The sequence below is a fragment of the Neoarius graeffei genome, chromosome 16 (genome assembly GCF_027579695.1).
Source record: "Neoarius graeffei isolate fNeoGra1 chromosome 16, fNeoGra1.pri, whole genome shotgun sequence".
NCBI lineage: Eukaryota > Metazoa > Chordata > Actinopteri > Siluriformes > Ariidae > Neoarius > Neoarius graeffei.
In genome coordinates this window covers 46,411,539-46,438,203 of record NC_083584.1, presented here as the reverse complement: position 1 = coordinate 46,438,203, position 26,665 = coordinate 46,411,539, and the positions used below count along the sequence as shown (strand labels likewise).

The 26,665-nt window shown below is 41.6% G+C and overlaps 1 protein-coding gene across 1 annotated transcript in view; it reads left to right on the top strand.

The window, feature by feature from the left end:
• Positions 1 to 26,665, top strand: part of ttyh3a (tweety family member 3a) — a 144,707-nt gene that overhangs the window by 75,078 nt on the left and 42,964 nt on the right. Inside the window, exons 3-5 of the mRNA XM_060943080.1 lie at positions 18,409 to 18,520; positions 18,704 to 18,924; positions 23,480 to 23,575. Coding sequence (XP_060799063.1) covers positions 18,409 to 18,520; positions 18,704 to 18,924; positions 23,480 to 23,575 — 429 coding nt within the window. The remainder of the gene's footprint in view (positions 1 to 18,408; positions 18,521 to 18,703; positions 18,925 to 23,479; positions 23,576 to 26,665) is intronic.

The window sequence follows — 26,665 nt, the reverse complement described above, 5'->3', positions numbered from 1 at the left end:
TCAGTAGGATAATGTGCCCTGCTACACTGCAAAAATTGTTCAGGAATGGTTTGAGGAACATGACAGAGTTCAAGGTGTTGATTTGGCCTCCAGATTCCTCAGATCTCTATCCGATCAAGCATCTATGGGATGTGCTGGACAAACAAGTGTGATCCATGGAGCCCCCAACTCACAACTTGCAGGACTTAAAGGATCTGCTGCAAATGTCTTTTTGTTCCAGATACCACAGAATACCTTAGGAGGTCTTGTGGAGTCCATGCCTCAATGGGTCGAATGTGTTTTGGCAGAACAAGTGGGAACAATATTAGGCAGGTGGTTTTAATATTATGGCTGATCCGCGTACATTACTGAGTGTCTGCAAACAATCCTACACCTGCTTGGCTCATTCGGAAACGTTGTATCCGTAATTCTCGAACTTGTTCGGGAGTCTCTTCTTGCCCAGGGTCTGACTCTGGTTCAAACAGATATGGTTGCACCACTGTGTTTTCTCCGGCAGCCATTTTTTTTCCTCCCAAGGTTCCCAACCAAAAGTTGCCATGGTAGTGCAAAACCGTACCAGTATCGGCACACCCAGTCTAAGGCCCTGTCCACACGGCAACGGATTCAGGTGAATCTGATAAAATTGCTTATTGTTTAGGCCTGGCGTCCACACGGCACTGGCGTTTTGGGTGCCCCAAAATGAAATCTTTTGAGAATGGGTCCCAGAGTGAAAAAATCTGGCAACGGCGCTGTTGCGAAGTCGTCTGGATGAGTAGAACGGATTTGTTTACGATGACGTCACAACCACATGACTGTCAGTGCTTCACGCCGGGTAGAAGTGTAACGAACTCGATGCGAGTTGTCAACAAATCCTATAACTTGGTTCATGAAACGCGCTTACAAAATATTTTCACTGTGAATATTTATTGTGTAATGGTGCAAAGTGAGAGAGAGAGTGAGAGAATAGCCCTAAGGGCAGAGTCTTTAGTCCAAACACTGCGGAAGCAGTACCAAACCGCGCACCGCCCGTGCGCTTTCCAAAAACAAAAACAATCCCGCCAGCAAACATAGGAAAAAAAAAAAAGGCGCGATCTCACCTCTTCAGATGTTGGTTTAAGTCCGACAATACATTCCTCAAAAAAGGCGTAGAAGAACAAAGTAATCCATCAACGTGTAGCATTCAATTTATTCCGGACCATTAAAGAATTCTGGAGGATATCAGAATGTTGGCGTACCGGCTTCCATCTACCCCCGTTCATTCCTCTTTCCGCGTCTTTCGTTTTACGCTACTGATTAATAATCAAAACTTTGTGGCTATTGCTACAGAAGAAGGGGTTTATGCGCATGCGTCTACTTCTTCTATTGTTCTGGTGTCTCCGATGGGACCGTCTTACAGCGCACGTAGAGGTGTGGCATGTGTATTGCATCGTTTTCAGCAAGCGTTGCGTTGCCATATGAACCTGATATTTTACTGATCCGTTGCCCATGTGGACGTGATATTTAAAAAAAAAAAAAATCTCGTTGCCGTTGTCGTGTGGATGTAGCCTAAGAAAGGGTGAGGTGAGCAGTGGCTGATTATCATTTAAAGGGACAGGCACCCAAACCGGCTGTTCTGGATAGAGCTGTGTAGACAGGGTGAGAAGGTGCTGTGGTGAGTTTATCCTTGTTATTTTTACCAAAGCATATCACAGGCACTTTAAGACCTCAGGGTCTCTGTAAACTTGTGGAAAAGGGGTAGAATATGTCTCCTTTAAAGGGGTCCACTGCAAGAAACAACCTATAAGGTCTCTGAATAAAGAGAATAGTTTTTGCACTATGTACTGAATTGTCCACAGTTCTGGTTTTCATCACCACACATCATGATTGTATTTCAGTAATAGAGTTTGGATTAGTTACGTAATCATGTTAAGGGTACCGTTGACTCATTTATGTGTTGAAGTGAAGCCATAGAAACACAAGATGCTTTGAGAAAGAACAATAATGATTATTCTAAACTGAAAACAGTTCTGCTGCAGTTGGATGATTATGATCTCGACTTCAACGCCAGATGGTTCCATTTATTTTAATGGCATGTTGTATGTGAGGAGTCGTAACTGTTCATAGAGCCACTACACCTTAGCCGCCTTCTTCTTCTTCTTCTTCTTCTTCTTTGTTTTAACGTGTTGAGTGGTTTACATTAGACTGTCCTCCTCACTCGGCGCAACTTTCTCCAAACCCATCACTGTAATGCAATGTATTTATGTAATTAATGAAGTTAAATTGGCAATGTGCTTTGTTGTGGTCCCCAAGCCCAGAGAGAAATGGAGTGATGGTGGTGAATTGGTGGGAAAATCAGCAGCCAGCTATTGTCCTGCCTCACATCCTGCTACAAATAAAGCCTGTTGCCATGGCAATGTCTCCATTCACTGTGCAGGATGCTTAGCTCCGTCCATTATATCAGCGGTCTTGATCTTATTCACATGGTGAGCCATATTAGAAAAAAGTTTAATTGAAGTCCAGGCCAGGCGCATTCAGCTGTCTTTAGGCAAAATATAAGCGTATGATTAGTTTAACAGCTGTTTTGACCCAATTTGCTAATTATGCTTTTAAATAAACTTCTGGATTTGAAGTGCTGTTCATTTTTAGATTATTTTTCTCTACAGAGACACTTCATTATACCATTAGCTAGGCCATAAGACAAGTGAAAGTGTCAAAGCTGCCCAGGCATTTGTTAGCTAAAAAGTTAATTATGTGCATTAATACAGATTATGTAAAATAATTAAAAATACTCAAATCCCTGGCAGAGGTAGCTTCATGTAGTCTTCGAAATTTCACTCTTGAGCTGTGCTGTTATATTTTGCACATAGATGCTATTTGAATCTGCATAGCGTCTTCATTTCTTGTTTAAGTATGAGGTGACTGTGTTATAGGTGTGAGCTGAGCATTAGTTATCTAAAAGGTTTTGCGTGATACTGTACACTTTTTTTTTTTAATTCAGTTTTGTTTACACATCTCTTTGTGGTTCCCTTTTTGTACTTTGCAAAGATTGACTAGCATCTGTGCAAGCTAATTAATATTCCTCGCTTGCTAGGATACATATGTTTATTCTAGGCACCCAAGCTAGCAACTTGTCCATTCTTGCAAAGATCTTTTAGATCTTGTGCTATAGATGTGGCTGATGACTCTATTCAATTTACAGTAACTTTACAAACATGCAGTAATGCAAAATGCTTGATAGCTTAAAAAAACCAAGCTAAATTCAATAAAATCTGTTTTCATATTGCAGACTACAGAAGGCTTGTCTTGTCTTGTCTGGTCTATTATTATATCCCAGAATTTATTAGCTAGCTATCTAGCGGAAGCTAACCTTATTTCTGAGAAGGACCCTGTGTCTGAAATCGCTCACTTGTTCACTACTCCCTATATAGGGAACTATATAGTGAGCTCATTGGTAAAATGAAAAAACACACTTTCGGACACTAGTCCGTTGCGCTGGTATTTACGTCATTACTGTCACACAATTAAAACATGCCAGATCAGGCAGCTGGTGGGTTTTCAAAATAATAAATACATGCATGTATTTTTGTGATAAATACATATTCTACTGAAAACATTATCAGATTTTCACACAAATCCTAAAAGTAGATAAAGAGAACCCAGTTAAACAAATGAGACAAAAATATTATACTTGGTCATTTATTTCTTGAGGAAAATGATCCAATATTGGGGGCGTCGTGGCTCAGGTGGATAAGGCGCCATACCATAAATCCGGGGACCCGGGTTCGATTCCGACCCGAGGTCATTTCCTGATCCCTCCCCGTCTCTCTCCTGCTCATTTCCTGTCTCTACACTGTCCTATCCAATAAAGGTGGAAGAAGCCCAAAAAAAAATTTAAAAAAAGAAAATGATCCAATATTACATATCTATGAGTGGCAAAAGTATGTGAACCTCTAGGATTAGCAGTTAATTTGAAGGTGAAATTGGAGTCAGGTGTTCCCAATCAATGGGATGACAATCAAGTGTGAGTGGGCACCCTGTTTTACTTAAAGAACAGGGATCTATCAAAGTCTGATCTTCACAACACATGTTTGTGGAAGTGTATCATGGCATGAACAAAGGAGATTTCTGAGGACCTCAGAAAAAGCATTGTTGATGCTCATCAGGCTGGAAAAGGTTACAAAACCATCTCTAAAGAGTTTGGACTCCACCAATCCACAGTCAGACAGGTTTGTGTACAAATGGAGGAAATTCAAGACCATTGTTACCCTCCCCAGGAGTGGTCGACCAACAAAGATCATTCCAAGAGCAAGGCGTTTAATAGTTGGCAAGGTCACAAAGGACCCCAGGGCAACTTCTAAGCAACTGAAGGCCTCTCTCATATTGGCTAATGTTAATGTTCATGAGCCCACCATCAGGAGAACACTGAACAACAATGGTGTGCATGGCAGGGTTGCAAGAAGAAAGCCACTGCTCTCCAAAAAGAACATTGCTGCTCATCTGCAGTTTGCTAAAGATCACGTGGACAAGCCAGAAGGGTATTGAAAAAATGTTTTGTGGACAGATGAGATCAAAATAGAACTTTCTGGTTTAAATGAGAAGTGTTATGTTTGGAGAAAGGAAAACACTGCATTCCAGCATAAGAACCTTATCCCGTCTGTGAAACATGGTGGTGGTAGTATCATAGTTTGGGCCTGTTTTGCTGCATCTGGGCCAGGACTGCTTGCCATCATTGATATGAACAGTGAATTCTGAATTATACCAGCGAACTCTAAAGGAAAATGTCAGGACATCTGTCCATGAATCTCAAGAGAAGGTGGGTCATGCAGCAAGACAACAACCCTAAGCACACAAGTCGTTCTACCAAAGAATGGTTAAAGAAGAATAAAGTGAATGTTTTGGAATGGCCAAGTCAAAGTCCTGACCTTAATCCAATCGAAATGTTGTGGAAGGACCTGAAGCGAGCAGTTCATGTGAGGAAACCCACCAACATCCCAGAGTTGAAGCTGTTCTGTACGGAGGAATGGGCTAAAATTCCTCCAAGCCGGTGTGCAGGACTGATCAACAGTTACCGGAAACATTTAGTTGCAGTTATTGCTGCACAAGGGGGTCACACCAGATACTGAAAGCAAAGGTTCACATACTTTTGCCACTCTCAGATTTTACATATTGGATCATTTTTCCTCAATAAATAAATGAACAAGTATAATATTTTTCTCATTTGTTTAACTGGCTTCTCTTTATCTACTTTTAGGACTTGTGTGAAAATCTGATGATGTTTTAGATCATATTTATGCAGAAATATAGAAAATTCTAACGGGTTCACAAATTTTCAAGCACCAGTGTAGTAAGTAGGGAGTGATTTCGGACACTGGTTGTTTAAGTTCTATTTTTCAATGTTCATAATGCTACTAGCTAACGTGCTAATTTGACCAGAAGTCATATTTATAAACAATTAAAATCCTCACTGCTAAAAAGAGCTGGCTAAAATGTGCTAACCGGACAGGATTTCGAAAGAAGTGTATGTCTATGACTGAAAATTCTGATCCGAAATCCTGTCAGGATAGCTGATCCTAGCATACTGGCTATCGTTTACAGTAAATATTGTGGGTGTTTATAAGGCTTGTCTGCTAGCTGGAGTTAGCCAAACACTGAGAGGATTTTAGGTGCTATTAATAAATGCCTATATAATTTTCACTGGCAAAGCTAGCTATATGGTGGTTATACATTTAGCTTTACAGGGTATTTACTACGTAAATTACATATTGGAGATCTCGCTGTGGTTTTGTGATTGTGTGTATGTGGTTCTAGTTCCCTGAAGTGAATAAATGAACTGCTTGTGAGAGACACCTAGAGATTTTGACAAAGAATGTGTGTGAGAGAAAACAGGCTGTATGTCTCAATGCGTTTCTCTCTGCATGGCTGATTAGCTCAGCTGTCAGGCCGCGCGGCAGGTGAGGACTTTATGAACCCTGTGAATTACGCACTGTCTTCCAGCCACTAAATCCAGCATTCAGCAGCAGAGCTCATGTTTCCTGCCTCATATAAAGCTTCCACAGTGTGTTGGAGATAAGTCAAGGGACGTGAGGGCTTCGGTAACACCCTGCTGTGTGTAAAGGGCTTCATCATGATCACTTTCAAAGTTATCGGTATACAGTGTTCATGCATTTCTTAGCCAGCTGTGATTCTTGTTCGTGAAGTGAAGTACGTTATTACGTACAAACTGACAGACCATGATTAACTGTCAACTGCTGATTTGAGACTTGTGCCCAGTGTTATCAGTGATCCCAACAGGTTTTCAGAAAGCCAACACTGTTTATGTCCCCCTGGATTTAGTGTTCTGTTATGGTTTGTTGAAGTGTGAGATTATCAGAGCAATAATGGTGCCTCTTGACCCCCTTGTAAATGATGGCACTTGAGCTTCCGGACTCCCAGAATGACTAACGACAGCAGAGCCTGCACTTTATTGTCAGATTTTGTCCCAAGAGTTAGTAAGAAATAGGGCAGCGTGGTGGTGCAGTGGTTAGCACTGTTGCCTGTTCTGCATGGGTTTCCTCTGGGTGCTCCGGTTTCCTCCCACTGTCCAAACATGCTGATTAATTAAAAATACCCAGCCACTGCATACGTAGTGCTGGTCCCAAAGCTGGATAGACTGGGGAGGGTTGCGTCAGGAAGGGTATCCGGTGTAAAAACCTATGCTAAATTAAATATGCGGCTCATGATGATCCACTGTGGCGACACCTAATGGAAGCAGCTGGAAGAAGTGTTAGTTTATTTTTATCTATATAATATGGACATGAGTGTCTTACTGGGAAATATGTCACGTGTATTTTCTATATGAGCTACATCCGGGACATGGAGAATCAAAACCATGACATAAAGCTTGATATGTCATTTGTGAGGAAATCAGTGAATTGTTTTGATAAATTTGTTTACTTTTTGTTTGTGATTGTGTCTAAATAATAAAAAAAATCACATGTTGGCTTGAAGATATGAAGTTTATCTTCTGTTGAAAAACTGTTGAAAAACTCACATTTTTCATATGACATACATCCCAGATCTGAGTGACATATTTAAATAATATTGGTTGGCATTGAGTGGTCTATCAGAAATCTTCCATTCAGCTAGCAGGATACTGAACGAGTCAAATATGAGTAGCTGAATGGAATACATCTGATAGACTATGAAAAAAAGCCAGCCAATACTGTTGTTATTATTATACATACATACACACTCTCTCTTCCAGTTTTTCGATGTCCGTTGGTATGTTTTTCTCTTGTAAATATGCCTGAAGAATATCTAATAAAGTTTTGGTCGCCTTTCGGGTGTTCAGCGTGTCTTTCTCTTTACCGGCGAACAAGTAAATGCTTCTGCGCATGCACAACAGAAAAGTTTCTCATTGGATATTCACGTCAGCGCCGACATGTGACGTCATGCTGTCTTGACAGCCATGCATATCGTAAACCATATTCAACACTCATTCTCCATTAGGTAGAGTGGCATAATACACATAAGATAAGCGATATGCTAACGGTATTACATGCTATCAAATGAATGAAACCCGCTAGAAGGGAATAGAACACATTTTTTTTTTTCCATCGAAAAAGTGTCCTGTGTATATAATAATTCACGGTATTTCACGCCGATGACGCCACTCCCAGTGTTTTTCCTGCTGACCGGATATGCATTGTCAAAATGGCGAACCGGTGCAAAAATAAAATTCTTTTGATTAAGTTGCGTTTTTTTTTTTTTCTTTTTTTTGAGATGTGTCCATATAATATTAAGAACATTACACAGGGGCACAAAGATATGAAGTTTATCTTCTCGTGTTGAAAATATTTTCACCACTCGAAGATAAACTGCATATCTTTGTGCCACCGTGTAATATCCTCTCTCTCTCTCTCTCTCTCTCTCTCTCTCTCTCTCTCCCTCTCCCCTTATGCTCATATTTACCCCTGCATTTCTCTTTCGCTATCCTTGATCTCTTATTCTCTGTCATTCTAGCTGGCTGTGTTTGAGAGCCTGTGCATGTTGAGGCAGCATCCCTGTAACTGACGACGATGGGGAAAAGGAAACGCCTGTCGTTTATTTATTTTAGTTAGTTAGTTAGTAAACAACCATTTATGCTTGCTGATAGTGTTAATTTTTTTTTATAAGATTCTGTACTTTGTGCAGAAGCGCCCACTGTACTTTTGTGGTGTTTTCTTTCATTTTATCGTGACAATAAGCTGCTTTTATTTTATTTTATTTTCTATTTAGGTCTGTCACTAAGCTGCACACACTTAGATACACTTGGCCATGTTTCAAAGCTCTTAGCCACTGTTCTTACCGACAGGCTGACCAAGAGACAATTGCTTCCTTCCATCTTGCATCTTTATCATTCGGAGAACAAGTGACTGTCGTCATAAAGCCCAGATGGAAACTCTGTTTTATTCCTCTCAACTTATGAACAAGGTTGGAGTTGGCTCACAACTGATGCCAAAGAGAGTCCAAGTTACTTGAATTTATTCTCTCTTAACCCACAGCATGTTGTCAACTCTAACAATTTTCTGTTTATTAAAGAACTCGTCATACTGTGTTTTCACTTATAGTTACATTTAATGTTGTGAAACATCCACAAGATATTGTATCACTAAAAACAAATGTTCCCCATTTATTCCTAAATAAATGTAGCTTGTCCTGTTACTGAGAAACAACAAACCACTCTGTGCTGAAGACCGTTTGATGTCGGAAAAATTAAAGCAACAGCTTTACCTCTGTTACAGAGCAGTGACGCTGGAGCCTCCTTCCAGAGATTCTAAATAAACGTCTCCCCGCAGAAAACGTTACTATATCAGGAAAGTGTGTGTCAGTTTGGGGGTTTTTTTTGGTTGTTTGTTTGTATTTTCTTTTAAAATTCAATTTAAAAAAATCCAGCATGCACTCCTAGTCCCTAAGTACTAGGCATGTAATGAGTCCTCCAATTCACAATTCGGTTCATGTTATTGGGTCCAGAATTCAATTTTTCCATGATAATTTTAAAAAATATTAAATGAAAAAAGTTATTCCCCAAAAAAAGCAACATTTATGTTCCTATTGTTTAACTTAAATATTCCTTTACTTAAATAAAAAAAACCCACTTTTGTTTCATTTTCTTAATGATCAACAATAATTATTTTCCCACATTTGTAAAGGTTGGAGTAAAATTTAAAAGCTTATTAACTAAAACATTCCTTTTATTAAAATGAAAAAGTTAATAACAAATAGGCCTTTTCATAGTAAATTTTTATGAATATTTGTACAACCTCCATTTGTCTTTTCTCTTTTCTTTAGCTTTTAGCAATCTGTAAAAAGAGAGGTCTGATTTCTTGTTAAATCTGTTTGTCCAGTCAGTCACACAGCAGCTCTTCCCCATTTTGGATCTGGGTTTTTTTTTTCTTCCCCTGTGTGTGTGTGTGTGTGTGTGTGTGTGTGTGTGTGTGTGTGTGTGTGTGTGTTTTTGCAGCATTAGAGCTGTGTTACTTCAGCGTAGGGTGAAGTTACATGCATTCCTGCTATAGTATGTTAAACAATGCAGTTACAACTAGGGAAAATGAGATTACGCAGCCTGATGATAGTCGTGATTTCATTTTTTATTTTGATTTGTATCATGATTTATCGTGACACGATATATTGTTACATGCCTATTAAAGGTAGACTGCCTTTCAGATTTTTCAAGTGTAAGTCATAAAAATTATTTCCCCTGACACCCAATTATTTTTGTGTAGTAGACCAAAAGCTACTGAATTCAAATCACAGACTTCCAATTTTATTAGGTTTTTTTTTAAATAGAACAAATAATGAATTTAGGGCCACATGGCCCTAAATTCTTCGCCATTTTTTCCTGCTTCACCATGACACAATACAAGATACTACATCATGCATCACATGGTGGGCTTTCCCTGTTCGCACAAGGCATTGTGGGATACAAATTTGAAACAGGAGAGAAAAATGGAGGAGGTGAGTGTGCGAATGAAACATGAAAAACTGACTACAGTGACGGAAAGTGAGAAGAAAAGACGCTATGTTGTGAAGGAAAGGAAGCGCAGGACCAGACTAATAAATATCGGCGGTCAGCGAGCACCTCGGTGTGATCAGCTGTTCGTTTAGCGACAGAATGATGTAACGGTCAGTGCACAGTCAAAAGTAAACCTGTAAATGGCAGTAACGCAACACTGTGGATGCCAGCTGCTGTAAAACCCAAAAGAAGAAGCAGCGGCTAAACCTACGCATGCGCGCACAGACTTCCTCTGTCTGCTTGACTGTGCAAAGCGAGCGATTTCATGCACATTTGCTAGGGAATTCCCTTATTAAATAACTTCCCAGCCACAGGACGGCCTGATATTTTGTGAGATGTTACAGAAATAAACATATATCGCAATGGCCAAATTTCAGAGGGAACTAAATTTCACCGATTTTATGAAATCGAAAGGCCGTCTCGCTTTAAGTCCTTAAGTTTTGCTGATAAAAAGAGTAATGTATCAGAATGAATACACTAATATAAACCTGTGATTTGCTTTGCAGCTGGCGCTCCTGTCCAAGCCATACTGTTATAGAAAACACCTTCTGACTAATCAGAATCGAGAATTCAGCAGTGCTGTGGTTGGTGTAAATGTTCTTAACCACATCCCAACCATCATCAATACGTAAAATTACACCTTGGTGCCTTTGACTGTTAACTTCCTTTTGGATAGTGGACCAAAATAAGCTGTACTGGTTCATATAATTAGGTGTAAAGTCTCTGATTTTCTTTGCATGTGCAGTCAACCAGTGCAATACTTGGAGCTGAGGAGTCTTAGTGGATGTGTCTGAGCAAGCACAGAACATGGGCTTCAACAGCAAACACTGTTGTGAGGAAAATGGCTGTTGCCATCTGGGTTTCATTAAGGTCTAATTTTGATCAGCAAATTGGTCATTTAGCTAAACATGCAGCTCATGAGTATGAAAAAGAGCCTCTGACTTTCTGCCACTTGCTCGACAAGAAATGACTAATGGAGACACGAACACGAGGCATTTTGCACAGTGCTGTTTTTGTGTTATTTTGTACAAGGACAATTTTAGGGCTTAATCTGAAATGGCTTCCTCCTCCCTATATGAGTGCACTTATTAGCTAATGGCTGGTGGACCCATGTTGTGCACTACATACCAAATTGGACATAATATTGGCTTTGAGAGAGACAACAATGACTGAATATGAACATGCTTCTTCAAGTGCGAGTAATAATGTTGTGCTAATTTAAAACAGAATTAATTTAGAGTGAAATTTTGTTGGATTAAAATCACTTGGGCCTGAGTAGGAACAGTAATAGAGATTCAGTTGTGTGTCTGTGGACCAAAAATTAAATTAAACAAAACTAAGCAGAGCTTAGAATTTCTCATCTCATCTCATTATCTGTAGCCGCTTTATCCTGTTCTACAGGGTCGCAGGCAAGCTGGAGCCTATCCCAGCTGACTACGGGCGAAAGGCGGGGTACACCCTGGACAAGTCGCCAGGTCATCACAGGGCTGACACATAGACACAGACAACCATTCACACTCACATTCACACCTACGCTCAATTTAGAGTCACCAGTTAACCTAACCTGCATGTCTTTGGACTGTGGGGGAAACCGGAGCACCCGGAGGAAACCCACGCGGACACGGGGAGAACATGCAAACTCCGCACAGAAAGGCCCTCGCCGGCCACGGGGCTCGAACCCGGACCTTCTTGCTGTGAGGCGACAGCGCTAACCACTACACCACCGTGCCGCCGCTTAGAATTTTATTTATTTAAAAAAAAAAAAAACAGACTCAGACTTTTTCTCGGTTTTGAGTGAATTTCTTTCCTTATGTATTATTTAAACTGAAAGGAAGGCCTTCAAATAGATCATAGACTACTACATAGAGATACTGTAACTAACCTGCCAAAATGGTGCATTGAGAATATCTTGTGATTGTTAGCTTAGAAAGATGATGTCTGTCTCTGTTTTATATTTTAGCTTTTTGATTAAATCAGGCTTGTAGTACTCGAGTCCGACTCGTGTCCTAATTTTCAGGGCTCGTGACTCGACTTGGACTTGAGCACTGATGACTTGGACTTGTGTATTAACTGCATTCGGACTCGTAAATTAGAGACGAGGACTCTGATTTTTTTTCTTTATTTTTTGTAACGTGCCGTAATAATTTGGCATAAGATATTTATATCTATGTTAATTTTGTACTAATTTCATGCAAGAGTGTCACACCTGCGCGCCTTGGCGCGTACATCAGATAGACTCTCGGGCACGCTCCGGACAGCGCGCACACCAACCGGGCTCTCGAGTAAACGACTCGCACCTGCACAGGATTAAGGCACAAACCTGCACAGGATTAAGGCCTTTATAAAAATTTGAAAACACACTTCCTTTGTGAAGTATTGAGTTGCGTTGCTGACACATTACTTGAGCCTTATTTCCTTGTTTGGTTTCCTGATTTCCTGTTTTTCGTCTTTGATTCTACCTGTCTATCTTTGATTCTATGATTGCCTGTTTGTGCCTCGCTCGACCTATAGCCTGTTTTACGATTTTGTCTGCCATTCTGGATTGTTTACCTGTCTTCACTTGGATTAATAAACACACCTTCTGCACTTACATCCGTCTCCCAACCATCTCTGACAGAATACTTCACACTCCCTGATAAAGAGAACGCACATTCACCTGTTCAGGAACAAGCTAATGTTAATGGCGCTGAAACAACCACCCTCAAATGTTGCAGTTGGAGTCTTGTTCTCGGACTCGATTCCGATCAATAGTGAACTCGACTCGATTTTTTTTTTAATGACTTGGACTTGACTCAGATTTGAACACTGGGGACTCGAGACTGGACTCGGACTTGAGGTTTAGTGACTGGAATACAACACTGGATTAAATGTTACACAGCTACTCATTTTCTTGTATGTACACTGCTTTCCAGTGTAAGGAACCTTGTTTTAATCGTGGCTTCTTGTTTTTGTTCTTTCGATCATGCAGTGAAATTCAGGGAACTTGACCATGTGATGTTTCTTTTCTGTTTTTGACTGGTTGGATTTTAAGAACAGCTTGCCTCTGACTGTATTTGGTCATACTGTTGTGTAGTTGAAGCTTAAGATGGCCTTGAAGACCCTAACCACATTTATGCTTATCAGCTTTCCGTGCCTGGTAGCCCAATACCCCATTCCCACACACTGAAAACCACATATTTTCCGCTATTATGTTGTTATGGTGTCGTGAGGGAACAAGCAAAACGGTAAAGTCGGATCGTTAACCTTCCTCTGGTGATCTAGTAACATTTACAGAAATCTTTCATCATGGCTGCATGGGAATCAGAAGCATTGGATTTACGTGTTGTGACCGGTAGTGACGTTGCTGGCGGTGACGTACGGTAAAAGATGTAGTGATATTGCGACGGAAATACTCATGTTGCATCAATTTAAAACAACTCAAAACAACAAGCAAATAAATCATCGGTAGATTTAGCTGGAAATTGGATTGACACCAAAATCAAAGAACAGTTGGCTGCTCCTGCTGAAGACTAACTTGCTCGTCAGATATCTGGTTTTGTTTGTGATGCTGTGGTGTTGCTAACTAGTTAACGGCTCAGCTTGAATTATAAGCCATATCCGGTCTGACATGTTTTAAACATCTTGTGAAGGTTTGCGCTCTGTAGCATTCCATTAAATACAGTCAGGTGGGAATAGATGATATCGTTACTTTTCCGTTCTAGAAGCCTGAACAAGAATGAATGAATATTTGTTATCTTTTCCGTGTTATTTTTACCTTCTAGAATAACAGGTTTCATATGTGAAAGGGCTCAAAAGGGCAAAATTGGCCAAGGTGGAGGGGAAATGCATATCCTTTCTCCCCCATCAGTCTCAGAGACACTAGCTGATTGTGGCACGTGTATGCAGAAGGGGGTAGATAGCTAGTCTGGCTAACGCGACAAAGCTCTACGAGCATTTGGTCTGGCCAAGATATTAAGCCCAACCGTTTCCCAGAGCCCGTGGTTGACCCGCCTCCCTGAAATGCCTCAGTTTGCTACTGGTCGAAGCCAGAAAAGGCTGTGACGAAGCTTAAACCAATCACATCACTCTTTCCTCTGACGTATGCGACGCGACGGGGCTAGCTGGTAGATTAAACTCTTACCGAAGCCGGTCGGGAGCAAGGCGAAAACGTCCTTCCTTTCAATAAATACCTCCAGGGCTGCTCTTTGCTCCGTTTTCAATGAGAACTTCCCGTTGAATGCTTTCAGTACAGCATCTATGCGTAATAGATGCGGAAGCGTGAATGAAGCGCTTCCGGCATAGATTCTGTAAACAATCTATGGCTTCCGGTCACAGTTCTACTACGTCAGTGCCTTGAACACGCCTCTACCCAGGGCTGTTGGAGATGCTCAAAGTTGATTGGTTCCCGATTTTTCGGGAGCTTGGAAGAGCTGTAGATAGCTTGCCTGGCCAGACTAAGCTCGCAACAGGCCCTCGTGTTGCGTCACGCTTAGGATGGGCGGGCCCAGGCTAGTAGATAGCGCTTTTCCTCCAAGTGTGTTACACCGAGCAGCAGTTTGAAAAGATGTGGCGTCTTGTGTCTTGGAGGAAGCATATGATAGCCTTCACCCTCAACAGTTGGTAGCTATGGTGTGATGAGGAGAATTGGTGGGGGGGGAGAATAGGGGAATTGGCCAAGATTAAATTGACGAGAAAATCTGAGCGAGAAGTAATGTATTTAAAAAAAATTATAATAAAAGGTGCAGTTAGTGGATGGTGCATAACTCCGTATACAGCTCGGGCCTGCTGGCTTTTAATAAATATTGAAAGGCTATACTGAGACACAAGTCATGTTTCTTATATGTTACAGTGTACAGTTGTCACTTTCAGCACTCATCCTATTTCAGTTAATTGTACTGATGTAACGGTACATTGTAACACCATACATTGCAATGCAAAAAAAATTGTCATGCCCGCTTCAGGTCATGCAAATCAGAATTCTATTAATTGTGCATGTAATGCAGTTGCTCTATTTAAACACCAGAGATCCAAATCTGCACATGGATTTAAAATATATAGAGAGAGCCCCCCCCCCAGACAGGCTGATCATGTTCTTTCATTGAAAGCCAGTGAGATCTGGACTTGTGAAGCCTGATGGCTCAGGATTTGAACCACAAACACACAATGTTTTACAGTTACACGACCATGTTATTACAGTTAAAGAGTGCTCGTTAGTAGCTTTGAAATAACACTATGAGCAATCATGCTCTCATTGGCTACTACTAGGCTATCAGCTCATATACCGTGAGTAGAAAAGAACAAAATGGTGGAGCGTGTTGCTGAACCAACCGAAGACGACATTAAAAACTCTATTCGACAACAAACACCCCCCCCAAAAAAACAAAACAAAAAAGCAACATAATATGGAATAAAAGTATTTAATGGTAAGAACGTATCCCCCCCCCCCCCCCCCCCCCCAAGAATTATTATTAGAGCATTTTTCACAAATTGCTACTGTCATTTTGCCGGTTTGTTCACATTCTGAGCGGAAATGGTTCTTTTATTTATCGAATTTGCAAAAAAAGAAAAATGCTCAGTTTCTCAAAATCCAGTGAATGTGGATCGAATAAAACAGTTCTTCCACTCAACCTCATTGTACATGGCTTATAGCCAACTCAACGCTACACGCCTTGTCGGCTATCGGCTCATGTACGGCTCAATTTCGTGGAATAACTGTTAAATGTTGTGGAAACCGGACATTTTAGCCGACTTTGGAGCTTTATTTTCTACTACGGCGCTCATGATGTTTCAGTCAGTCGTTTTCCCCGGGCGACACTTTTTTTTTATTCAATAAAAATCCTTTTGATTTGATTTATACAAACAAAAATGGCCATTGTTTCATGTTTTATGATTTCAGAAATTTCAAAAAGTCTTTTCAGAGATGATTTTTCCCTGTTGGATGAAATTCCGCAATTCAGTGAGTGGACAGGCCACGGCTCTTTCTAAAACAGGTTGTTCAGTAGACATTACACAGCTTTACAAAGTCCTTCAAGAATGTGCACAAAGACGACTTCTTACGATTCGGATTTGTAAAATCTGTTTTTAATTCTTGTTTTGTATGTAGGCCGGCAGAATTTTTCACACTTTTGCCACAAATATGACTTCTCGTCATTCTGTTAGTTGGTTTAGCTTGATCTCCTTTTTAATTACTCTGTGTTGAAAACGAATAGACGAGTGGTCTGGAATGAACATACAGGAAACGAGTGGCTGTTGAGATCTCGGCTTGTGTTTCCTGTTTCCTTTCAATTCTCAGTGGTTGATGGAGTGAATGGCATTCCAGCTGAGAGAGGAGGGCTTTGTTTTGACTAAGATGAGCTAAGACGAGGCAATTCAAGGTTTAAACTTTCAGAGGCTGAGGAAAAGCGTTTAGCAGTCTTCCATGAAATGAGTACTTACTTGCCCATCACTCCATGTGGACCAAATTGAAATCCCTGTTGATTGAAGTCTTTCTGGTTCAAGTGGTGGCAGAATGGAGTGCAAGTTAGGAAATGTCGCTTCCTTGTAAATGTGATTAGAGAACACACAATGTTCTTGACGCCCTGTTTTGAAATTATTATGAAGTGATCGTTCTTGTTTTTTTGCATGCATGAGTCAACGGAGTTCTTCCGTTTCATCTGTGGCCTGATGCAGGACACTAGCTGTCTCATCATTTCCTCAAAGAAGCATTGTGAACTCATACAAGTTAGGTACGGAAGGGTGTAGATGGAAAAAAAAAAAAAAGGACAAAGAGCAATGTGTTTGTATGGAAACAGGAAACAATCTGTGTAAAGAAGCTGCCTTGTGCAGGTACAGATTGTGTTCAGCTCGCGTGTCCTAAAGCTTGAAACTATAACTGCATGTAGGGTGTGTGTTTGTGGCAGTTAAATTCTTTGTTTAACTCTGTCCCAGCAGATTATCCCTCAGATTTATTGCCTTGTAGGAATGCTGGGAACTCAAGCCAAGACGCTGTTCTGGGAGTCATGTGACACAGCCCCAGGGAGTCAACAGCGTGATGTCTCACTTTTGATCTTTAGCGCCTTGTTGAAAAATGATAAATCTTAATTAGCACAGGCCGGGAATCAGAATGCAGCATACCCAATTAACAAGCACGCCGACCTGTTGCTAAACACAGTGCTGTTTTTGGTTTCCGTTCCCAGTTTCACATCGCTTTTTGCTGTACTTACTGGAATCAGCAAGCATCAGCACGAAAGCTGCGAGTCCGTGCCGCTCGTATCTGAACTCGTGGTTTTTGAAGAGCTCGCAGGGTCATTTACCAAGCTGGAGTGCACATGGAATGTTTCTCAAGTAGTGCTGCACATGCTGAGAACTGCAGTGCCGAGCGATGACTCAATGAGTCTTTGTTCACATGGTGGAGCTCCATGGAGTCCCCCGCCAGTGTAGACAGTGATTCTTATGCCTATTGAGTACTACACAAAAGAGCTAAGCCACTACAAAGAGGGGAGGGATGAACTCCAATAGGAGGACATGCCCACAGGAAGGGGGAGCACTAGTGCCACCTGGTGGTGAGGCAGCACGTAAAGTGTAAGAACGTTTGTTTGTTCCCCCCCCAATGCATTGCAGCACTACAGATACCACAACTGCATCATGCTGTAGATCATTTATGGTGGTGGTGATGTAAGGGATTTTAATTAGAGCATACGTTGGTTACAAACACTGGCCAGGCGTTTTCTCCCAACCCAATCATATCCACAGGTTTTCACTGGTTTTATCAGTTGATTTTGGCTTTCAGTAGACTCGGGTGTAGCTACTGCTTGATTTGGAATAAAAACCAACACTCACACTGGCCCTTTCCGGATAAGCTTGGACAGCCCTGTCACTACCAAAGTGAAGTCGATGAAAGAAAATCTGGATGAGCCATCAGGCGCCATGAAAAACCAATTGGTAAATATCTAAAATGGAAATGCCATTGGTATGGCACTCAGTGCTCAGATTGGCCCTGGAGATGAAAAGAGGCTTGTGTGCGCCAATAACAAAAGACCGATGGTGCACATTTTGTAGTGAAAGAATAGGAAAGCCCTTTTAGAATTAGACTCTGTGGCTTGGTTGTGGGAGTAAGTCAGTAAACAGCCCCCTCACTGTGAATGCGAGTGCTTGCTTTCAGTCTAGAGCACCATTGGTCATGCTATGGCTTTGAATGCCTGCTCTATGCTTTCTCATACCCACCTGGATCACACGACCATCACTATACAAGTTATTAATTCATTGTTTTGAATGTCAGTGGTGGTTTAGATGTGCCGAAATAATGTAACTCTTCTCCACAGCGAGCTCTAGCTCTCAGGACCATGAGGTTTGCCAAATTTCCTGTACAAGAACATTGTTCAGATACTCTCTTCCTCCTCCTCCTCCTCCACCTTCACATCCTGTTCTTCATGCCCACTTTCTATTTGGTCTCTCTACAGTGCTGGCATTGCCGTTGGTTTCTATGGGAATGGAGAAACCTGCGATGGAGTTAACCGGCTCACTTACTCACTGCGCCACGCCAACCGTACTATTGCCGGCATACAGAAACTGGTGAGGCTCTTTAAAGCAAGCCTATTCCTTTCTCATACTGCTTGCTTTCTTTGATCTGTTCATAATCACCCATTATCACAGATACTCTATGTAAACCTCCCAATTACCAGCTTATCTGAAAACCTCAGGTGAAAGACCCTAATAGAAGTCCTGTCTTCTCTGTCTGTGGTTCTGTGCTTCCAGGTATCAGATAGCGCCACCTCCTTGAATCTGACCGTCGATGAGAATTTGCAGCATTTGGAGAGCCAGTATGTGAAGCACACTGATTACCTGTCGATTGTGCAGAAGCTGAAGGGCCAGCTGGATGAACTGCTCAAACAGATGGTGGAGATCCCTTTCTGGAGCAATCCCAGCATCTCCCTGGAGGTTCTGGCCATCAGGATTGAACTCTACGACTGGTACAGGTGAGATGCAGGAAAATGGTATTAGCGTGCCTCGTTTTTGTCTAAAACATACTGTTTTTACTGTGTAGTGTGGTTGGTTGTGTCTATATCAGATTTTTTGTTGTTGTTGCAAATGAACAGGGCTTTACTGGCTGTTTTGGTGTTCAGCTGCAAGTATGTAAATGAGTGGAGAGAGAGAGATGAAAGGAATTCTGACTGTCATGCCAAGCGTGAACAGTGCTTTCTTACAGAGTGAAAATTAGCATTCTTCTCACTCCCAGAATCTTTCAGTCTATTGTCACCATTTATATTTCTCACCAGCAGAAACGCTTTTTTTCTTCTTAACTCATGCTAGAATTTCCTTTATAAACCTTTATAACATTTTAAATATACAGCAAATCCACAGATTGAGATTTACCACCAAGCTGATCGTGCATTTTTCCACAATATGGATTATCAAGAAGTGAAAAAAAGATCACATCTGGCTCCGCATGTCCCACTGTCCCTGTTTTTTCTTGAAGAATGAGCAAAGGGTGCTAAAATTGCAAACCTGCAACTAAGACCAACACTGGCTTTTCCAACGGAAATTAAATTCTTAAATTTCTTGGAAGAAAAAAGAACATACAGTGGAGCACCGTTATTATACGGATCACTCATCTCATCTCATCTCATCTCATTATCTCAAGCCGCTTTATCCTTCTACAGGGTCGCAGGCAAGCTGGAGCCTATCCCAGCTGACTACGGGCGAAAGGCGGGGTACACCCTGGACAAGTCGCCAGGTCATCACAGGGCTGACACATAGACACAGACAACCATTCACACTCACATTCACACCTACGGTCAATTTAGAGTCACCAGTTAACCTAACCTGCATGTCTTTGGACTGTGGGGGAAACCGGAGCACCCGGAGGAAACCCACGCGGACACGGGGAGAACATGCAAACTCCACACAGAAAGGCCCTCGCCGGCCCCGGGGCTCGAACCCAGGACCTTCTTGCTGTGAGGCGACAGCGCTAACCACTACACCACCGTGCCGCCCATACGGATCACTATTACACGAAAACTGTCATAATATGGTCAGCTCATGGCTCCCAAAATTTTAATTTAACTTTTATGCAGCTGCATTCGAGAACTCAACAGTCTCAGGCTCGGAAGAAGAGTTACTTGAAAATGCGGCTGGTCAATATGGAGCACTGGGACGCACCCACCACCACCACCCTCCAGTTACCCAGATGAGAAAGACTACGTGATATTGATAGCTTGCAACTACGTGATCAAAATGTGCTACGTCATGAGCGTCCACCATGATGGTGGATATGCAAAGCAACTAGGACGGCAGCCGCTGAAAGCGTGTCTGTAAACAATGCTGAATTTTCTCAGTATTGCCACGATTTGAACGGTCGAGCAAAGATTCGATACAAAGAGAAGATAGATATGTGTGGTTTTGACCTAGCCTGGGCCCACCCATCCTAAGTGTGACGCAACACGAGGGCCTGTTGCGAGCTTAGTCTGGCAAGGCAAGCTATCTCCAGCTCTTCCAAGCTCCCGAAAAATCGGGAGCCAATCAACTTTGAGCATCTCCAACGGCCCTGGGTAGAGGCGTGTTCAAGGCAGTGACGTAGTAGAACTGCGACCAGAAGCCATAGATTGTTTACAGAATCTATGCCGGAAGCGCTTCATTCACTAGAAACATTACGAACATGGAGCAGCGGCAAGCCTTTGACACAGCGGTAGATGCTGTATTGAAAGCATTCAACGGGAAGTTCTCATTGAAAATGGAGCAAAGAGCAGCCCTGGAGGTATTTATCTTCTTCCTGTTACTCAAGCAGTTTCCGTCGCGTCACATACGTCAGAGGAAAGAGTGATGTGATTGGTTTAAGCTTCGTCACAGCCTTTTCTGGCTTTGACCAGTAGCAAACTGAGGCATTTCAGGGAGGCGGGTCAACCACGCCTTTGGGAAACGGTTGGGCTTAATATCTTTGCCAGACCAAATGCTCGCAGAGCTTTGAAGTCACGTTAGCCAGACTAGTTTTGACCCATATTATTTAAAAAAGTCATACTTTTCTGAAGATAAGATGCTTCTACCGACCATCAAGTACCCAGATATTGCCTTCTATCTGGTTTGGCTGCCGAAGAATCAAGTCTGACCTTGGACGAAACATAGCCCATGTTCTGAGTTGGTGCCCAGTCTGGATTGTTTCTATTGTATAATTTTGCTGGTGCTCCTAGAAGCGAAATGGTAATACACGTGTTAAAATTATAACAATGACCGAGTGAACCACGATAAAAGAGCGTTCATTTTATAGCAAAATTCTAGCAACACAAAATAAAATTCTTCCATGATCTTATCGAGAAGGCTTTTGAATCTCACCTGAGATAAAATGATTACTGCAAACACGACCTGGTTTGGTTTTAGCCTCTGTTAGATCAGCCCTGCCGATGTTGTTCAGCCGCGCTCGTCTCCTCTCCGTACTAAGCCTCAGAGTTTCCTCACCCTCTTTCCGAATCACGGACGGAAATCTAAAAAAATCAGAACATGCCACGGTCACGAGTACTGTTGTGACCACAGCAAAAAGATATGGCGTAGCTAAAAGAACGCTTAAAGCAGTGGAAAAACAAAGAGAGTTGCGCACACGTGACTATGTTTTGTATGGAATGTCACTTGACCCCACATTTGTATCTCCACCAACATGGCCGACATCTGGGTTCCTATTTTGCTTTGACGTCACTTGGAAGTCAAGGATAGAACACAAATGAATTAAGCAAAAGTATTTAAGTCAAACTTGTTTACTCATCCTACTTCACCCTGTTTCCATCTAATTTTTTAACCTGTTTTTAAACTGTATTTATTTAAATTTTAATGTGAACACCTCCGCTTCCTGTATACTTCCGCAAGCCGGGGCGCCGGCCAAATGAGTGTGTACGTGTCTACACAAACTTTTGGAGAGCAGGTGAGCTAAGGCTGCGTTTTAATTGGGGGCTTTGAGATTTGGCCTGGGGTGGAGCAAAGTGCACCTTTTATTAGCAGCCAATTGGAATTGTTTTTAAGGTTCTTCTCTCCCCTCACACGTGATTGGACAGTTTTCTACAGATCTTCATGTTTGCGGCTGTCGCTCACTGCTGCTCGTAAGAGCGGAGCTTTCACAAGGTAGCGAGTTCAAGTGGACCCGCCGAGAAAGAAAATTCTGTTATTTCTTTACAGGAACATCCTTTTACACAACGTACACTGGAAGAAAAAAAGAACATCTCAGAGCGCAGAAGTGCACAAGTGAGAGTTCGAAGCGCACCAGACGCGGATGTGACGGGCAGCAAAATATTTTATTACATATCGTTTGTTACATTGACAGTCAACAATTTAAAAAAAAAAAAAGTTATCAACATGGTAAAAACGATCGTAGTTCTTGCAGTTTCTTTGTTGGATATCTTCAGGGAACTGGTTTATTCAAAAAATGAAGCTCATATAGAAAGTTTTCTACTCAAGCCATGCCAGATTTTCCATACCATTCCAACACAGATTCACTCATAACATGGTCAGATTCTTTGGATCACAACTACAGTGTTATAACGGCGCTCCACTGTACCTATAGACATTCAGGTGAAGCTGAAGCAAGACTGGGATCGGCGAGCTGCTTCTATGGCTGAACGTTTACATTCAAGCACTACAGAGTGTCCTAAAAGTCTCCATACATAGAAGAAATTAGCATTTTCTCACAAAATATAACTTTTACAGGGTGGCACGGTGGTGTAGTGGTTAGCACTGTCGCCTCACAGCAAGAAGGTCCGGGTTCAAGCCCCGTGGCCGGCGAGGGCCTTTCTGTGTGGAGTTTGCATGTTCTCCCCGTGTCCGAGTGGGTTTCCTCTGGGTGCTCCGGTTTCCCCCACAGTCCAAAGACATGCAGGTTAGGTTAACTGGTGACTCTAAATTGACCGTAGGTGTGAATGTGAGTGTGAATGGTTGTCTGTGTCTATGTGTCAGCCCTGTGATGACCTGGCGACTTATCCAGGGTGTACCCCGCCTTTCACCTGTAGTCAGCTGGGATAGGCTCCAGCTTGCCTGCGACCCTGTAGAACAGGATAAAGCGGCTAGAGATAATGAGATGAGATGAGAGAACTTTTACAGAACAACCTCCAGTATGATTTGCCATTTCTTTGTAAATACACACGGAGTCATCTCTCCCATGTGTGTTAACACATCTAGTGTTGTGCATGTACTTGCACTTCAGATGCGTTCCTTTAAATGTTTGTGCTGTAGCCGTGAGAATGATCTCAGTACATTCTTCTTTGGTCAAAAGCATTTTTAAAGCCTATCTGAAAAAATATATAATATAAATTAAGTATGAAACATTTTGCTAAAGTGTTAATTTCCCCCATGTATGGAGACTTGGGACACACCCTGTATATACTTACATAAACTTACATTCATGCTTCCCATATAGCTTTCAGAGTTTTATACATAATTTGAGTACTAGGGCTTCAAAAGACTATATTTCTATATTGAATCTCTTTACAGGTACTGAAAGAAATCATCTCGTTCAGTACTTTGGCCTCAGTGTGAGTAATATATTTGTGGTTTCAGGTGGCTGGGCTATCTCGGCCTGCTCTTGTTCGATGTACTCATCTGCCTGCTGGTGCTCTTCGGCCTTATTCGCAACTCTAAAGGAACTCTGATTGGGTGAGTCTTGGGTTGGGGTGTGTGGGCTCCTGAATAGGAGTGTGTCATGCTGAACACAGTGCTCTGGGAAACCAGCTTCGCTAATTCTGCCACTGATTTAGCGAGGAGCATGGTGTATACAGTTTCCTCTGACTTGGTCACGTGTGGGAGTAACACTGTTGACGTAGCCTCACCTTCCTTACGAGTGAGATGACCCTTTAACTATCTCAGAAGTTCTCAACCTTGGGGTCGTGACCCAACAGCCGGTCTCCTGACTTCGTCTCCGTTATTATTCACCAATGTTCATTTCATCTTTGGCAAATAATTGCTAATTAAATTACATTAGGCTTTATTCAGTTTGGAGCTCCTCTTAATTTCCCAAGTTTTATCTAATTTTACAGTAGACTGCAGTGGCAGCATGACCATCATGCTGTCATGTTAATCAGAGCCTTTACACCAGACCCTGGCTGCGTGCAGAACGGCTACTTAAACATTTCCATGCTACACTGCCATAGTCTCTAGCTAAGTGCACAATAAAATACATTATTTTTTTCACGGTGCGGTTTCCATCAAATCCTGCGCTCTGATTGGCTGGCGAGTGGGTCCATATCCTACAATACGGACCCCAATTACGGACCCCGGTTATGGACCTCTGGCGATTCGCTCGTTCACAACAACAAACATGGTAGCATTTTTTGTCAACGTTTTTTTTTTTTCTTTTTTTTTTTTTTTTGTAATAAGATTTATTTATAAGATTATCAATCTTATCAATTTTTGCCAGCATTTCTCAGGAGAATAGCATTCATTTTACAGCATGGATGGCGATAACGACAGTGTTCACAGCGAAAGCGAGTTTTACTACCCTGAGGAAGAAGAAATAAAAGAAAACATTTCAGGAGAAAGCTAAAAACTTCTAACTGTTGCTAACGCTGAGCAAAAACATGGCTGAATCCTAAATGACTCAATTTTGTATAAATAGGGGACTACATAGGTGGCAAAATGTAGTTTTTGTCCTGCCATGGAAGTGCACTTGTATACCGAGGAGGAAGCAATTTACATTACAGCCGTGAATGAGGATTCAAAATGGCGGCTCGGCTCGGTTTTCCCTTTCAGGCGCTCTCGTTTTCTGTTAGAATTTGGTAAAGAAAAAATAAATATATTATTTACCAGCTTAAGGTCGGTCCGTATGGTGAAATACCGTGACCTCGGGCTTGAATACTGACCTCGGCCCAGAGGACCTCGCTCAGTACTTTCAAGACCTCGGTCACGGTATTTCATGATACGGACCTCCCAGCTGGTAAATAACATATATATGTATTCCAGATTTTTCAGGGTATTTCCTTCATCTGTGCAGCACATGGACGATATTTAAGAGTTAATCCAAACTTGGTGACACTTGTAACAGCTACAGATTGTAGAACCTAAAAACTCAGTTGGCTTAACAAATTTTATGTGAACATGCACAGTAGAGGAGGAACGATACGATTTGGTTCGATTCACAGTACTGGCTTCGCAGTTCAGTTCGATGCGTGGAATATTTTGAACAAAATTTGAATAAAGAAAAACGATGACTGAAAACATTCCTTTTTTTCTGAATGCAAAACAATGTGCATTTTTTGTTTGTATGAAGCAAAATAAATCAAAAATTGCTATGAACAGAAGGTTAATAATGTCAGCAAAATCGTAAACAAAATACCACAGGTTTACTATATCTTAAAAATTCAATAAATATGTTTATACACTCACTGGCCACTTTAATAGGAACTTGTTCTTGATTCCTGTTCTTGGCTGCAGGAGTGGAACCCAATGTGGTTTTCTGCTGTTGCATGCTGAGATGCTTTTCTGCTCACCACGGTTGTAAAGCGTGATTATATGAGTTGCTATATCCTTCCTGGCAGCTCAAACCAATCTGGCCATTTTCCTCTGACCTCTCTTATCAACAAGGCGTTTGTTTCCACCCACAGAACTGTCACTCACTCAGTGTTTTTTGTTTTTCGCACCATTCTGTGTAAACTCTAGAGACTGTTGTGTGTGAAAACCCCAGGAGATCAGCAGTTTCTGAAATACTCAAACCAGTCCATCTGGCTCAAACCAACACCCATGCCACAGTGAAAGTCGCACTTTGAGATCACAATTTTTCCCATTCTGACGTTTGAAGCGAACATTAACTGAAGCTCAATTGCATAATTTTACACATTGTGCTGCCGTCAAGGGATCGGCTGATTACAGCAGGTAGATGGGTGTGCCTAATAAAGTGTCCAGTGAGTGTAAATTCTCCCCAAAATTTAATTGATCAAAGAAAGTCTCTGACCCAGGGAAAATTAATCCTATTGAAGCATATTGGGGTCTGTAGCAGTACCTGAGGAGTCATTTTAACTGAAAATAGAGCTCCAAAGTGGACTAAAATGATTGCAGTTCATGACCTCTTTCTCTGACATTGTAGATTGCAATAGCACAGACCTGGTGTCATTTAATAGCTACTAAGGAGCTTTAAATGAGCTTTTTAACTGTTCTAACATGACCCAGCATGCGATCATTATTTTTAAACTCTCTGTATGGGTAAAATGAGCTTTTGGTGTAAAACGGGTTTTTACTCTCTTTCCGTATTACCTGGAATGCAGTGCATGAACCCAACTAACCCAACTGTCGATGACAATTTAGTAGCACTTCTTTATGGGATTTGAGAATTTTGAGTCCTTAAAATAGGCTCAGTGGACAAAAAAACTTCAGGACCCCTGCGTTAATGGCTAGATGTAAAACCGCTGGAGCCTCTTTCACCAGACTGCATTGTTGTAATGAGAGCCGCCTCTCAGATAAAACTCCTCAAGTCTGAAATTAAAGAGCTGTTTCCATCCAGTGAAGCAGTTATATTTTTCTGTTATGATAATTTTAATAGTCCTTTCCTATAAATGCTCTATAAATCCATTTTACTCGGCTCTATTTTTAGCGCAGGCAGGAATATTTTAATCTCACTGAATCTGGTGATTAATCAAGCTTACACATGATGGAGCACAGATTCTAACCAAATGAAAAATAAATGAGTACAGCAAGTACATGACTTAAGGAAATAAATCGATTTGTTTTTAAAAAGCATTATGTACATATTTTGTA